This window comes from Eretmochelys imbricata, chromosome 17 (genome assembly GCF_965152235.1).
Source record: "Eretmochelys imbricata isolate rEreImb1 chromosome 17, rEreImb1.hap1, whole genome shotgun sequence".
Classification (NCBI taxonomy): Eukaryota; Metazoa; Chordata; order Testudines; family Cheloniidae; genus Eretmochelys; species Eretmochelys imbricata.
In genome coordinates, this window is record NC_135588.1 from 179418 (window position 1) to 196458 (window position 17041).

Below are 17041 nucleotides of genomic sequence, written 5' to 3' on the forward strand. Positions count from 1 at the left end.
CTATGACTCACAACACCAAATCAGGGAAGAAAGAAATAACTGACCGGCCCATCTTATACTCTTCCTGTTTGTAGCCTAGATGTTTCACAAGCACAGCCACTCCATCATGGGGCCGCCCTTCCCACGTGGGCCACGTTTCTGAACACAGTGATTTGTATCTGGAAATAGACAAGTGAGAGACTTCAGAATGAGAAGTAAAATGGAGCACTTCTGCAGGGTACAAAGGGGGAGCCACAGTGCCTCTCCCTCAAACAGAGATCCATTCTGGTAACCAAGACCTTTTAGTTAACCAGATTACATGTTGTTTGCTGTATAGAAACTTCCTGTTCTGAACACATTAATGCAGAGACGGTGAGGGAGAACAGATTTGAGACAATTATTGTAAATCCCACCTCTGCAGGAAGATTTCATATTTCCGGCGATAAGCAAAACCAGCTCTGCGCACTCTCAGGTTCTCCATCAGGCCTAAGTACTTCACTTGATGTCGGATTAGAACTTCATCAAACCGACCTAGAAATCACATAAATGGTAGAAAATTATCATATTACAGCTGTCCTTCAATCTGGAAAAGGAACTGTTCTGGTATCAGCTCTTTGTAATAACTCTGCCAATTAACCAACTACATCAGGGGTGGCCAACCTAAGCCTGAGAAGGAGCCAGAATTTACCAATGTACATTGCCAAAGAGCCATAGTAATACATCAGCAACCCCCCCATCCCCACCCACACCTCCCCTCACCGGCAGCTGCACCGATCAGCACCTCCCCCTCCCTCCCCACACCTCCTGATCAGCTGTTTCGTGGCATGCAGGAGGCTGGGGGGGCGGGGGGGAGAGGGGAGGAGTGAGGGCATGGCAGGCTCAGGGGAGGGAGTGGGAAGGGGTGGAGTGGGGGCAGGACCTGTGGCAGAGCCAGGGATTGAGAAGTGAGCACCCCCCAGCACACTGGAAAGTTACCGCCGGTAGCTCCAGCCCTGGAGTCGGTGCCTGTACAAGGAGCAGCATATTAACTTCTGAAGAGCCGCATGTGGCTCCGGAGCCACAGGTTGGCCACCCCTGAACTATATAATAACTAAACTTTGCCATCAGGAACTCAGCCAACGTGTCAATTAAGTGAACATTCCATTTGCCACATGAAAGTCAGCCTTCTTCACCCATAGAGTACTAAGAAGCTCTCCTTCATATATAACAGTCAAATCCAAGGCAGGCCAGCTCAATACCAGTTGCGTAGTGTCGTTCTTAAGAACTCCAGGGACCAGGAGGAGTCTTGAAGGCTGGTTATGTAGGATTGCCAGGTTTCTGGTTTTTGAAAAGGGACCCTGGTGACTCTGGTCAGCACCGCTGACTGGGCCTTTAAAAGCCCGGTCGGTGGCGCAACAGGGTTAAGGCAGGCTCCCTGCCTGCCACGGCTCTGCACAGCTCCCAGAAGCAGCAGCATGTCCCCCCTCCGGCCCCTAGGCGTAGGGGCATGCACGGGGGCTCCACATGCCCCAAGCACCGGTTCCGCAGTTCCCATTGGCCAGGAACTGCGGCCAATGAGAGCTGCAGGAGCAGCGTCTGCCGATGGGGCAGCACGCAGAGCCAACTGGCCGCACCTCCACGTAATAGCCGGAGGGGAGACATGATGATGCTTCCGGGAGCTGCCTGAGGTAAGTGCCTCACATAGCCTGCAATCCCTGCCATGCCTCAACCCCCTACCCCAGCCATGATCCCCCTCCTGCCCTCCAAACCCTTTGGTCCCAGCCCGGAGCACCCTCCTACACCCCAAACCCCTCATCTCCAGCCCCACCCCTGAGCCCACACCCCATCCCCTTGCCCCAGTGCCCTGATCCCCCTCCTGCACTCTGAACCCCTCAGCCTGGAGCCCCCTCCCAGACCCCAAATCCCTCACCCCCAGCCCCACACCAGAGCCCTCATCCCCCCACACCACAATGTCCTGTCTCAGCCCGCAGCCCCCTCCTGCACCCTGAACCTCTCGTTTCTGGCCCTACCCTGGAACCTGCACCCCAGAGCCCATACTCCCTGCCTCAGCCCAGAGCCCCTCCCACACCCCAACCCCCTGAGCCAGCCCAGTGAAAATGAGTGAGTGAGGGAGGGGGGATGGAGTGAGTGAGGGCGGGACCTCATTGGAGGGGATTGGCAGGGTGCGGGGCAAGGGTGTTCGGTTTTGTGCAAGTAGAAAGTTGGCAACCCTATGGGTTATGTTGAGTCTTACTATGGGTTGTTCAGTAAAATTGTTAAAAAAAAAAGCACAAAACAGATTCAAAGAAATATAAACAGAATTTGCTGGAGCTAAAAGAGCTGCTAAATCGGTGGTTTCAAGGTTTCTCGTAAGATTACAGATTTGTTACAGCAATACACCCAAACCTTTCTATGGGGACAAACATATCCACATATGAACCATGTGAAAATGTGACGATGGACAAGGCTTCGATTTCTTTGGACCAGTAAGCAGGTAACCATGATTTAAATCTTTGATTTTAATAATGTTTTGTATTTGTACTTTTTAGCTATTTTCCTAAGGAAAGGGTGATTCTCATTAGTTGGTAACCATTAAAAAATGTTATTTTCAACTAACATTAATTTTGGTGCTTCTTTTTGCTAGCCAGGAGGATACAATATATCTATACACAGTTACAAAGCTTAACTTACATTTATTTACATTTTTAATCTCTACATTTTTTTAATTATGTTAGGAAATACATCATTTACCATTTTCTATTTGTTAAATGATTAACCTTTTACCTGTGATTTGTGTCAAGCTCAGTTTGAATGCAATTCAAATTCAATGGAAAAATGCACAAAAAACATCATTTTAATTTTTTTAACAAAAATAAAATTACCTTTGTATGAACTGATTGTTTCTGGTCACCATGTCCTTCAAGATGTTAGAACTAGATGATCTCATTCTCTTCCACCTAGTTTTATTCATAGATTGGAAGAGGAAAACATGCTTTCCTGCTTTTTCAACTCCGAATTGGTTTCTTAATTTTTAATCAACTAGTCATTGAACTGAACTAGCTGAATAAACTGAATGAAGAAAGTATTTTCTCTTCACCTTCAGAAGAGGCTACTGCTGTCCAAAGTTGGTTTAGTACTTCAACAAGAGGAGGTTACTCACCCTGTGCAGTAACTGACGTTCTTCGAGATGAGTGTCCCTGTGGGTGCTCCACGTCAGGTCAAGGTGCATCCCAGCGCCTTCGATCGGAGGCTTCTCCAGCAGTACCCCTACGGGCTGCACATGCGCTGTGCCTGCCTCTCGAGCTGTCAGCGTTGGAATAGCATGTGCATAGCCTGGGCTCCCCACAGAATCATAGACTAGCAGGGTTGGAAGGGACCTCAGGAGGTCATCTAGTCCAACCCCCTGCTCAAAAGCAGGACCCATCCCCAATTAAATCATCCCAGTCAGGGCTTTGTCAAGCCTGACCTTAGTCAGTTCCTCAGTTCCTTCTCTACAACGGAGTGCATTACGAATTCTGAAGTAGAGGGGAGGAGGGCAGGTAGTGGAGCACCAATAGGGACATGCATCACGAAGAACGTCAGTTACTGCTCAGGGTAAGTAACCTCCTCTTCGAGAGAGAGATGTCCCTGTGGGTGCTCCACTTCAAGTCACTGAAAAGCAGTATCCCTTAGGATGGCTGGGATTTCGGATGAGGCAAGAAGGCTGACAACACGACAGTTCTACCCAAGCTGGTGTCGGACGCTGCAGTGTGGATGAGAGCGTAGCGATTAGCGAAGGTAAGGTTTGATGCCCAGGTAGCTGACTTGCATATGTCAGACAGTGGGACATTACAGAGAAAGGCCGTGGAGGTGGAGACAGCGCTGGTAGAGTGATCTAATTGATGTAGGAGGTTGTATTTGCCTGAGTTGGTAACAAAGGCGTATGCAGTCAGCAATCCTTTTGGAAAGTCTCTGTGTAGAGATAGCATTTCCCTGTGAACGCTGAGTAGAAGAGACAAAAAGTCTGGGGGGTTTTCTAAACGGTTTTGTTCTATCCAGGCAAAAGGATAATGCTCTGCGGACATCAAGAGTGTGCATTGTTGTTTCAAAGGCGTTAGCGTGAGGTTTGGGGGGAAATGTTGGGAGGTGTATAGGTTCACTGAGGTGAAAGGAAGAGTGTATCTTAGGTAATAACTTTGGATTCGTGTGGAGTGTGACCTTATCGCAAAAGAATGTGATATACGGAGGGTCTGCCATAAGTGCCCCCATTTCTCCTACTCATCTGGCAGACGTGATTGCTATGAGGAAGGTGGTCTTCATGGAGAGGTGGAGAAAGGAGGAGGTAACCATTGGTTCAAAGGGTTTATCCATCAGGGCTTTCAGGACTAGGGGTAAATCCCAAGGTACAACAGGCGGTTTCACATCTGGGTATAACGTCTGGATACCATTCAGGAACCTTTTGGTGATTGGATGGGCAAAGACCATAACGTTGCCAATCTTATGATGGAAGGCAGTGATTGCTGCAAGGTGGACCTTGAGTGGGCTCGTAGAGGGGACAGGTGTTTTAAGGTGTAACAGGAAATCCAGTATCAGTGGGAGTAAAGCAGAAACTGGAGAGGTCTGTTTGTCAGCACACCAAGATGTGAACCGTTTCCATCTATGCAGGTAGGTCGTGCGCGTTTTGTGTGTTCTGCTGTGTAGCAAGACAGTGCACACTTGGTCCGAAAATGTTAACTCCGCATTAGAGAACCATTGATCAGCCAGGCCCTCAGGTGGAGACATTGTACGTCAGGGTGAAATAGGAGGTTGCCGAGTGGGGGAAGGGGAATGGGTAGCTTGACCGACATGCGCACGAGAAAGGGGTACCACGGTTGTCTGGGCCATGCTGGGGCGATGAGAATGATGTTGGCTCTGTCTGTTCGTATCTTCTGAATTGCTCTGTGCAATAGAGGCATTGGTGGGAACACATACATGAGAGTTTCGGACCATGGGAACATAAAGGCATCTCCCAGTGAGAGTGTTTCCCCCGGCCTGCTCTGGGGCAGAATATTGGGCATTTTTTGTTTGTTGCTGTGGCAAATAGATCCAGCTGGGGATAACCCCAGGTCTGGAAAATGTTGGAAAGAATGGTGTCGTTGAGTTTCCACTTGTGCTGTATGGAGAACGATCAGCTGAGCTAGTCTGCGGTGTTATTCTGAGAACCTAGCAGGTATGAGGCGGAGATATGGATCTTGTGTTGAAGACACCAGTTCCAAAGTTTTACTTCCTCTGTGCAGAGGGAGTGTGATCGGGCTCCCCCGTCTGTTGACATAAAACATGTGATGTTGTCGATCATAATTTGAAGGTTTTGGATGATGGGAAGGAAATGGAGGCAGGCAGAGAGCTCTAGCAAATTTATGTGAAGCTTGGTTTCCGAAGCACCCCAGAGGCCCTGAGTGGTGAGGTGGCCGATGTGTGCTCCCTATCCTGTGAGGGATGCATCTGTGGTGATGGTAATGGAAGAGGGATCCAGTCGGAAGGGAATCCTGGTGCAGAGGTTAATGGGAGAGGTCCACCACAGAAGGGAGTCCTTGACTTTCTGGGGCATTGTTAGTAACTTGTTTAGCCTGTGCTTGTTTGGTTTGTATACCGTGGCTAGCCAACCCTGAAGGCATCGCATGTAAAGGCGAGCATTTGCAACCACAAATGTGGAAGCAGCCATATGTCCTAAGAGCTGTAGGGAGTCTTGGACTGTAGTCTGTGGGCTGACACGTATCTGGGTAATAAGGTTGCCCATTGTGTGGAATCTGTCCTGGGGAAGAGATGCAAGACCAGTGGTGGAATCAAGGTGGGCACCGATGAAGTAGATTTGTTGGGTGGATTGTAAGGTAGATTTGTTTTCAGTTATTTGCAGGCCCAAGATGCAGAAGCAGTGAAGGGTTGCAAGAGTTGCATGGTTCGCTTCTAACTGAGTGGGAGACTTGAGCAGACAATCGTTCAGGTGAGGAAATATGATGATTCCTTTTTTCCTGAGATGTGCTATTACAACTGCTAGCACCTTGGAGAAGACATGTGGTGAGGTGGAGAGGCTAAATGGGAGGACTCTGTATTGTTAGTGTTGCGCTCCCTGAGGAAACGTTAATGGGAATGGTGGATAGAGACATGGAAATATGCGTCTTGGAGGTCGTGGGTTGAAAACCAATCTCCTTGCTCCAGTGTCGGAATTATCATTGGGAAAGTAACCATCCGGAATTTCTGTTTCTTGACAAAGTTGTTCAAACATCGAAGATCAAGGATAGGGCGCCAACTGCCGTTTTTCTTTTCCAAGAAGTAGTGGGAGTAAAAGCCTTTCCCTCTGTGTTGCAGGGGTACCTTCTCTATTGCTCCAAGATGTATGAGGTGTTGTACCTCCTGATAGAGCAATTATTCATAAGAGGGTCCCTGAAGAGGGACAGGGTGGGTGGGACATAAGGAGAGGAAGGGGATGGCATAACCCAATCTGATAATTTCCAGGACCCATCTGTCCGTAGTGATGGTTTTCCGGTTGGCCAAGAATGGACACAAATGGTGTCCAAAGAAATGGTTGGTTGGAGTTGGCGCTGAAGAGGGTGCGAGGTTTTCTACACCCTCGACCAAGACTTCAAATTTGTTTATTTGGCTTAGGAGGGTGGTTTGCCATTGTTTGCGGAGGGTGACGTTGTTGGTTCCTGGGCCTATGCCGTTGTTGTTGTGTATCATATTGTCTTAAAGGTAGATGTTGCGCAAAGATATGGTAATGTGGTCGTTGTTATGGCTGATATCTATATTGTCTCTTCTTTGAGGCAGGTGTTTGGATACCTAAGGATCGGAGTGTGGCATGCGAGTCCTTCACGGAGTGAAGGACCTCATTAGTCATAGAGGCGAAGAGCTTGTCTCGATCGAAGGGGAGATCCTTGACTGTATTCTGTATCTCCTTCGGAATGGAGGAAGGAGCAAACCACGAGGCCCATCGCATGATGAAGGCCGTGGCTGTGGATCTGGCGGCTGTGTCCGCAGCATCGAGGGCAGCTTGAAGAGCTGCGTGGGAGGTCATGCCTGACTAATCTAATCACCTTCTATGATGAGATTACTGGTTCTGTGGATGAAGGGAAAGCAGTGGATGTATTGTTTCTTGACTTTAGCAATGCTTTTAACACGGTCTCCCACAGTATTCTAGTCAGCAAGTTAAAGAAGTATGGGCTGGATGAATGCACTATAAGATGGGTAGAAAGTTGGCTAGATTGTCGGGCTCAACGGGTAGTGATCAATGGCTCCATGTCTAGTTGGCAGCTGGTATCAAGTGGAGTGCCCCAAGGGTCGGTCCTGGGGCCGGTTTTGTTCAGTATCTTCATAAATGATCTGGAGGATGGTGTGGATTGTACTCTCAGCAAATTTGCGGATGATACTAAACTCGGAGGAGTGGTAGATACGGTGGCAGGTAGGGATAGGATACAGAGGGACCTAGACAAATTGGAGGATTGGGCCAAAAGAAATCTGATGAGGTTCAACAAGGATAAGTGCAGGGTCCTGCACTTAGGACGGAAGAATCCCATGCACCGCTACAGACTAGGGACCGAATGGCTAGGCAGCAGTTCTGCGGAAAAGAACCTAGGGGTGACAGTGGACAAGAAGCTGGATATGAGTCAACAGAGTGCCCTTGTTGCCAAGAAGGCCAATGGCATTTTGAGATGTATAAGTAGGGGCATAGCCAGCAGATCGAGGGACGTGATCATTCCCCTCTATTCGACATTGGTGAGGCCTCATATGGAGTACTGTGTCCAGTTTTGGGCCCCACACTACAAGAAGGATGTGGATAAATTGGAGAGAGTACAGCGGAGGGCAACAAAAATGATTAGGGGTCTGGAACACATGACTTATGAGGAGAGGCTGAGGGAACTGGGATTGTTTAGTCTGCAGAAGAGAAGAATGAGGGGGGATTTGATAGCTGCTTTCAACTACCTGAGAGGTGGTTCCAAAGAGGATGGTTCTAGACTATTCTCAGTGGTAGAAGATGACAGGACAAGGAGTAATGGTCTCAAGTTGCAGTGGGGGAGGTTTAGGTTGGATATTAGGAAAAACTTTTTCACTAGGAGGGTGGTGAAACACTGGAATGCGTTACCTAGGGAGGTGGTAGAATCTCCTTCCTTAGAATTTTTTAAGGTCACGCGCTTGACAAAGCCCTGGCTGGGATGATTTAATTGGGGATTGGTCCTGCTTTGAGCAGGGGGTTGGACTAGATGACCTCCTGAGGTCCCTTCCGACCGTGATATTCTATGATTCTATGAATTGGCCCTCGGACACCACTGCTTTAAATTGTTGTCATTTATCCTCCGACACATCATCAATAAATTGCATTACCTTGGCATAATTTTTGTGGTCATATTTTGCTAAGAACACCGCATAATTCGCTATTCTAAACTGCGAAGTGGAAGAAGAATACACTTTGCAGCCTAAGGAGTCCAGTCTCTTGTTATCTTGTCCGATGGAGTGGATCGGAAGTGTTGGTATTGTTTTTTGATTGGCCATGTCGACCTCTAGGGAATTAGGTGAGGAGTGCATAAATAGAAACTCAAAACCCTTAGATGGGACAAAATATTTGTGGTCCAGTCTCTTGCTAGTGGCTGTTATTGTGGCTGGGATCTGCCGAATAGTTTTAGCAGGTTCCATAATGGCACCATTAATTGGTAGGGCTATTTTGGAGGAGGTCGTAGCTTGCAGGATGTCAGTAAGCTCATGGTGTGTTTCAGGTACCTCTTCCAGGGTAATCTTGAGTTCCTCTGCTACCTTCTGAAACAACTCTTGAAAGTGGGCGAGCTCATTAGTGGCGGGAGTACCATGGTGTCTTATGGTGTTATCGCTGTAGAGGAGGTGTGCGGGGCAGTGTCCTCTGTAGGGGTGGCGGCCATGTCAGGTCTTATCTGGGTTTCAGTGAGAGCCGGCAGTGGGGAGGGTCTGACAGCTTTCCTCTGGGCAGCCCGTGGAACACCTGAGTGTGGTGTGGTGTAGGTCCATGGACCCCAGTATGGCCATTGCCCCGGGGTGGGGGGCGGAATAGGTGGTCCCATCCAGGGATTGCCATACCAGTGTGGATAGCCATGAGGATATGGAGATCATGCGGTAGTACGTCTCCCAATTGTAGGTAACTGAATCTGGGGAGAGTATTGAGAGGAAAACATCTGGTCATTGTATTCCTCTTCCTCCTCCCACACTTCACTGGAGGAGCTTGAAGTGGTAGGGGAGTACTGAAGGTAGGGTGCTAAAGATAGGGTGCTAAAGGTCTCAGTGATAGACTGGTGCTGAGAAGAGGAGATTCAGGAGCATGGGACACCCTTAATTACTCTGGCTGTAAAAACTGCGGTGGAGCTGACTGACCAGGAGTTGGTGCCGGTGTAGCTAGTGGAGGCAGAGTCTGCTGGGGCATCTGCTGATGCACCGAAGGGTGTCCCGGGGGTGCAAGCTGGCTCCGTGGAGTAGATGCCCCTGAGGTAGGCACTGCAATGGAGGCTGGAGACCTCAGGAGGCTCGGTGCCAAGAGCAGCGGCTGTAAAAGCGGAGCCACAAGATCAAAGGATGGTGCTGCAGCCACCGCTTGTATTGCCGGCACCATAGCAGCTCTAGGCACCATAGCAGCTCTAGGCACCATACTGGCAGAAGTGGCTGAGGGAGAGCTGAAAGAGGTGGGCAACTGAAAGCCCTGAGCCTCGGCACCATGTATTGGGGCAGCCGACTCACGGTCAGTGCCTGAGGTGCCTGCCGCGTGAAAGGTGCTGAGCCGCGGAGCAGGAGTTACCAGAGACAGGAGAGCTCCTTTTAACTTTTTCTCCGAGGAACGGCTCTTGAGGGGGGAGGAAGCTGGTCGTTTTTTTGCTTTTGCTTTGCCTCTGGAGGGTGTCACAGAGGTGTCAGAAGCAGGATTGAGAGAGTTTTCCAGGAGCAGCATTTTAAGCCTGAGCTCCCTGTCCTTGCAGATCCGCGCTTTCAATTTGGTACAGTGGATGCATTATTGGGGTACATGAGACTCCCCCAAACAGCGTACGCACAGTGAATGCCCATCCGAGATGGGGATGGCATCATTACAGGAGGCACATCTCTTGAAGCCTGGGGAGCCAGGCATGTCTGTAACCGCAGAGTTTTTTTTTTTTTTTTAAGATCAAAGGACGGTGCCTTTAACAGCTAATGTAACTTATCTAAATAGTAATTCTAATGACTAAAAACTAACTAACTGAACTGAGAAACTAACTAGCTAATCTCAAAGAGCACTGCTGAACTCCGTCTCTAGCCCGGGATGGTAGAGAAGGAACTGAGGAGCCCAGGTTATGCATGCGCTATTCAAACGCTGACAGCTCGAGAGGCAGGCACAGCGCATGTGCAGCCCGTAGGGGTACTGCTGGAGAAATTTCCAATTGAAGGCGCTGGGACGCACCTTGACCTGAAGCGGAGCACCCACAGGGACATCTCTTGAAGAAGAAACTTTGGTTCCAGGAGCTTAGCCAGTGACTTCCTGTAGTTCAGTGGTTGAACCCTCTTTAAAACTTGGTAGCAATCATGTATTGCTTAATAATATTTTTGTATTTAATTTAAATTATTTTAATTTATCATAAATTATGCTTTGATATAGGTGGTCAGTTTTAAATTTTATTTTAAATAGATTTAGTTTTAACAAATAAACCTTATTTGATTTAAATAAAAAATAATCAATTTTTATCCACTCTATCACCAGCACTGGCATTCCCACCAGGATCACCACCACCACACATGGAGGTTTGGGGATTTATTATCACATCACTGGGCCTTCTATTTCCTGAGCCTAGAAGACATTCTGACAAGACCACACAAGAAGGGAAAACTGGATAACATCAACATCTCTATAGCGATATCCTGAATAACTGTTGCGAAGAGTCACATCTCAGAACTTTGCTGTGACCAGTTCAATAAGCTAACATCAATTCTTACCTACCAGCAGTGCCTAATTGGGCCATGGGCCATGTGCTGTGCCTATGATCTTCCCGTAACTGAACTGCAAGCACCAAGAACAGAAGTTGCATTTTCCTATCTGTTGCTGTTCTTTTCTCTCTTTCCCTTTGTATGTTTGACATGTTTTGTCTTAAAAAGAAACAGCACCAATGACAAAATATCAGAGATACCACCTGAAATGGATTCTTTCCTCAACAAGGATACTTGATGCCATTTAAGAGACTTTTAAGCAAGAGTTTCCCTTTAAAAGATGCTATGACAATGGGAGAGAGGAAAGAGGAAGAATAAGAAAGCCTGTTAAAATGAAGAATTGAATTATGCTTCAATTTTTTAACAGTGACAAGTTTTAATGGTTTTCCCTTTTATTTTTATATATGTTTAATACATTTTATTGAGAATTTCTTGTTTGGCGATAGAACACCAAGCAAAATAAAGTCCCTAGCAATAAAACCCAAACACAAATTACTATTAATATGATGACAATAAACAGTCAGCAACAAACAGCAAAGCTTAAAAAACAGATTAATAGATTTTAAAGCCAGAAGGGGGACCATTAGATCGTCTTGTCTGACCTCCTGTATAACACAGGCCATAAAGCAGCCTAATAACTATTTTGGATTCTTATGAGACAGAAACTAGGTAAAGAATCAGAATGGAGAGGCTCGGAACGTTGATGATGGTCATTCTACACCCTGACAGAACTTCTCCAGTGACTGAGTCATGGCTACAATGAGGACAAGAAAAGAATTCGTCATGAATACAGAATAGACACAAGCTTGTCTCTTTCACCAACAAAAGTTGGTCCAGTAAAAGATATTACCTCACCCATCTTGACATTCTACAAATCAATTATTTTATCTTAGCAGAATCTGGACAGCATCTTTTCCTGATCTGTGCTCTCAAGTTATAACTTTTGGTGTGAATTTCCTACACATTCCTAAAGACTGGAAATTGCCTGAAGCAGCAGACAAGAGAGAGAGAGTCACTAAAACCTTACCGGCTTGTTTAGCATCATTAGGTTTAATGCAGCGAATGTATGATGGCTCCTTGGACATCAGAATTTCCATTAGTTTGGACAGACTGTTCTTAAACTGAGTTGCCGCCTAGAAGAAAGAAGGAAGACTCAGATACGACTAGTTTTTGTGACACTGCATCACACACATAAGGCTAAGAACAAATTTTTCAGTATCAAAGCTTTAAACATCATGGAAGTCCTTTTACACCACAAAGTTAGGGAGAAGGAGACATTATCTTCAGTAATTGGAAATGACTATGCTTCAATCCAACAATTGTGTTCTTACCGTTTCAGGTCTCTTTTTATCTGTCAACTCAGTCCTCTCAAAACAATGATTTATGATAGTATTCTCCGAGTTGCACATGGTCTAGAAAGAAACAGTAGGGGACAAATGCATGAAAATTGTTTAAAGGCGGACTGGACAAAGTACTGGAATGTGTATTTTTGGGAGTTGGCAGGAGAACAGATGAGACCCAGTTTGTCTTTTCTGTCTCTAATTTCTATGATAAACACCAATGATAAAACAAACTCTGGGACCTCTTTTTACATAGTGTACCCATGTGAACAATGCATCCTGAAGATTGAAAGGTCCAAGACAGAGATGGTACCTTCACAGCCCACTCCATTAGCAACTTGATCCTTTACAATACTCCACAAAACAGGCAGTTCTCGATCGACACTCACCTCCTTCAGGTTCCGAAATAGAAGGTCATTGTTTTTATCCAGAAAACCTAGAGAAAAACAAAACAACTCAATCTGCTGTGGCTGTTTCATGGGAAATCCTCCCCAGTAAGGCAGGACCTTGAGCTGGAAAAGTAATTTGATTAATCAAATTACATATTTAGATATTATGTGAATGTATTAATCTGAACGGCAGGAGATAGGAGGAGAAAAAGGAAGTGTAACTGTCTGAAGTGGGGGAAAATGGGGACGGTAAGTGACCCTGGTGTCAGGCAATGGTGTACTTGTTGTGTAACATTTACCTGTGACACTGTAGGTGACCTCTCCAGCATAGTGCAAGAGACGGAACTCTTCTCGGCCTAAAGACTTCCGAGTCTTCTGGTCAGCCAGCTTGTGTCTGGGAAGAAAGCAAAAAGGCTTAATGGGGAGAAGATACTAGCCTCAAATAGGATTCATCTACAATTACCACTGATGCTAAGTACAGAACCACCACAGCTCTTGACAGAGGGATGGGACCAGAGGAAAACAGGCAAGCTGACACTGTGTTTCTCTCTAGGAACAGCAATACTAAGGTAAATGGGAGCCACAGATCAGCAACTATCACTCTAGTCCCAGAAAAATATTTGGACTTGTTCCAAAGTGATTAACTTTTTAGAGGAAAGGGGGTCAAACTCTGTGTGCCTGTGAAATTGCACTGGAGACAGCAGGCCAGAGACCTTAAGGTTTCTGGCAACAGAGATTAAGTTATCAGGGAACCCACTCTGGGAGAATGTCACAAGGATGATGCCATTCAGACCTTGAATTGAGAATATGAAATGGTTCAGGGATGACTGAAAAAACCTGGCTTATTGGTGTTGCAGTTTTTAAAATTACTATTCTAAAAATTTTAAGCACAGGTTAGACAAACACTTGTCAGGGATGGTCTAGATAATACTTAGTTCTGTTATGAATGCAGGGGACTGGACTAGATGACCTCTCAAGGTCCCTTCCACACCTATGATTCTATGAAATGGAGATAAAGCAACCTGAAGGGTAAAATTAGGGACCGAAAACCTACAAAATCTGTGTGGAGGCCGAAGACCTGCCTTCATAAGTAGGACTCGGAGGTGTTGCTCTCTGTCCATAAGGATCCTGGTGTGAAAACCCTTACAGATTTTACAGTGGTCTCTGAGATGCCCCTCGTCCAGACACTTAAGGCATGACAAGTGCGGGTCACTTCTTGGCATAAACCTACCACAGTCCAATCATGGTTTAAAGCCCGGAGACCAAGGCATACCATGGTGCCAGGGAAAAATGTCGGAGAGAAAGACCCCCCAAAGGAAACTTGTAAGAAAACCCACACTAACTATAAACTACTGTGCTGCTAAATCTAACTAAGTACATGAGGAGAGAGATACTGCAAAGCACGCACTTGTCGAGGCAAGAGCAGTAGGGAGTTCCAGCTAGCCATCACAGGTGGTAAGAAGGAACTGAGTGGAGGTTGGGTCAGCAGGGCCCTATATTGGGTGCCATGAAGGCATGACTCCAGAGGGCTCCCAGGCCAACTCTATGGATACTGCTAGGGGAAAAATCTTCCAGCTGTCGTGCACGCAGCACGCACACACCTGATTGGAACTGACATGAACAAACACTTGAAGAACCACCTGCATTTCTCCAGTTTACTTATGAGAATGTCATGTGGGACTATGTCAAAAGCCTTGCTGAAGTCCGCTTGTACTATGTCCACCGCATTCCCCCTATCCACCAAACCAATTACCTTGTCAAAGAATGAAATCAATCTGGCTTGGCATGATTTGTTCTTAGCAAATCTATGTTGGCTGCTAGTGATCACCCCTTCATCCTCCCTATATTTGCAAATTGTATATTTTATATATTGCTCTAGTTAGCTTCCCAGGTATTGAGGTCAGGCTGACTGGTCTACAATTTCTATAGCTCCTCCTTTCCCCCCTTTTTAAAGATGGGTACTACATTAGCTTTCTCCAGCTCTCCAGGACCTCTACTGTTATCCATGAGTTTGTAAATATTATTGCCAGTGGCTTTGAGATTTCCTCAGCTAATTCCTTCAGCACCCTGGGATGAACAGGATCAGGCCCTGCTGACTTGAATTAATTCAATTTAGTCAGAAGATCTCTGATGTGTTTTTTACTTATCCTGAGCTGCGTCCCTTCCCTTTTATCGTCTCTGCTAACTTTGTTAGTCTTCCGGTCATGTTATTTTTTTGTGTGAAGACTGAAGCAAAGTAGGCACTGAACAGCTCCACCTTATTATCATCTGTGGTTACCAGCCCACTTTCTCCATTAAGCAGCAGACCCACACCATCCCTGATCTTTCTTTTTTGTATGACATATTTGTAGAAGCCCTTCTTGTTGTCTCTAACTTTTCTTGCCAGTTGCAACTCATTCCTTGCCTTGGTTTTCCTGATTTTGTTCCAACACACTCATGCTATTCTCATGTCCACTTCCTTAGTGACATTCCCCTCCTTCCATTTCCTCTATGTATCCATTTGGGTTTTTAGATATCTAAAGGCACTTATCTCTTCTCTGCATAGGAATTACTTGATGTTGAGCTTCTAGTATTACATCTTTTAGGAAATGCCAACCCCCTTCAATTCCTTTTCTTCCTAATTGGTCTCTCTATGGAGTCGTGCCTACTATTTCTCGGAGTTGGTTGAAGTCTGCCTTTTTGAAGTCCAGTGTCCTTGTTTTGTTGTTCAAATGTCCTCCTTTCCTTAGGCTCTTGAATCCTATCAGATTATGATCACTTCCTCCCAAGTTCCCAACTACCTTTGTGTTCGCAACTAATTTATCCCTGTTGGTCAAAACCAGATCCAAAATGGATGACCTTCTAGATGTTTCCTCAACTTTCTGATATCCCCTACACATACAAAGAACTTACAGGATATATCCTGTAAGTATGGCCTACATTCTTTCTTCCCAGTTTTACACATTTACCCATATTAAAAAACACACACTGTTTGCTTGCGCCCAGTTTACCAAGTGAGCTAGATCATTCTGAATCAGTGACCTGCCCTCTTCTTTATTTACCACTCCCCCAATTTTTGTGTCATCTGCAAACTCAGTGATGATTTTATGTTTTCTACCAAATAATTGATAAAGATATTAAATAGGCCAAGATTTGATCCCTGGAGGACACCACTGGAAACAGACATGCTTCATGACAATTCCCTGTTGACAGTTACATTTTGAGACTTATCAGTTAGCCAGTTTTTAATTTATTTAATGTGTGCCATGGTAATTTAATATCATTCTATTTTTTTTATCAAAATGTCATACAGTACCAACTCAAAAACTCTACAGAAGTCTAAGTATATTACATTGACACTATTACTTTTATCAACCAAACTTGTAATCTCATCAAGAAAAGTTATCAAGTTAGTTTGACAAGATCTATTTTCCATTAATCCATGTTGATTTGCATTAATTCATTACCCCTCTTTAGTTCATTATTAATCAAGTCCCGTGTCAATCACTCCATTATCTTGCCTGGGAGCAATATCAGACCAAGAGGACTATAATTATCCGGGTCACTCAGTTTATCCTTTTTAAAAATTGGAACAACATTAGCTATCTTCCAGTATTCTGGAACTTAACCAGACATATTGAAAATCAACATTAATGGTCCAGTTAGCTCCTCAGCTACCTCTTTTAGAACTCTTGATGCAAGTTATCTGGACCATCTGATTTTAAAATGTCTGACTTTAGTAGCTTCTGTTTAACATCCTCCAGTCATACTAGTGGAATGGAAAGACTTTTACCATCACCGTGTGACGAGATTGCATCAGATGTTCTTTCCCCCCAAATACAGAAAAGAAATGTATTGAACATTTCTGCCTTTTCCGCATTATTGATAGTTCTACCACTTCCATCTAGTAAAGGACCAATATCATTGTCAGAATTTAAAAACACCTTTTTATTGTCCTTGATTATGCTGGCATATGTTCTCCTTGTGTCCCTTGGCTTCCCTTATCAATAGTCTACAATTCTTAATTTCTGATTTATAGTCATTACTATCAACTGTGTGCACACGTGCATGTGTGGGCGCATTTACAGCTACCTTCACTTCCCTTCTAATCCAAGTTCTATTTTTAACCAGCATAGCCTTCTTCCTTGATCATGGGATTGTGGTTTTGGGGCATCTAGTAAGGTGTTCTTAAATGATTCTCAATTATCATTCATATTTTCCTGATTAAATTCTTCCTCCTAGTTGATTTGGTCCATAATCGTTTTCAGCTTTGTGAAATAGTCCAGATAATACTTAGTCCTGCCTCAGTGCAGGGGACTGGACTAGATGACCTACTGAGTTGCCTTTCAGTCCTACATTTCTATGATTCTATTCTTACATTTGACCGTATTAGTCCTCCAACAGATATCAAGGAAGTTAAAATTCCCCATTAATACTAGCTCGTGTGTGTTAGCT

General features: G+C 45.4%; 1 protein-coding gene across 5 annotated transcripts in view; it reads right to left on the reverse strand.

Annotated features, from left to right (window-relative positions):
• MYO1C (myosin IC) overlaps positions 1-17041 on the reverse strand; it is a 108649-nt gene that overhangs the window by 26704 nt on the left and 64904 nt on the right. For all 5 annotated transcript variants that reach the window (XR_013348233.1, XM_077836392.1, XM_077836389.1 and 2 more), the window contains 6 exons: positions 12907-13001; positions 12608-12654; positions 12210-12290; positions 11906-12011; positions 393-510; positions 45-158 (listed from right to left, as the gene is read on the reverse strand). Coding sequence is in view for 4 of the 5 variants with exons in the window: in XM_077836392.1 (XP_077692518.1) it covers positions 45-158; positions 393-510; positions 11906-12011; positions 12210-12290; positions 12608-12654; positions 12907-13001 (561 nt within the window). In the remaining variant the exon portion in view is untranslated. The remainder of the gene's footprint in view (positions 1-44; positions 159-392; positions 511-11905; positions 12012-12209; positions 12291-12607; positions 12655-12906; positions 13002-17041) is intronic.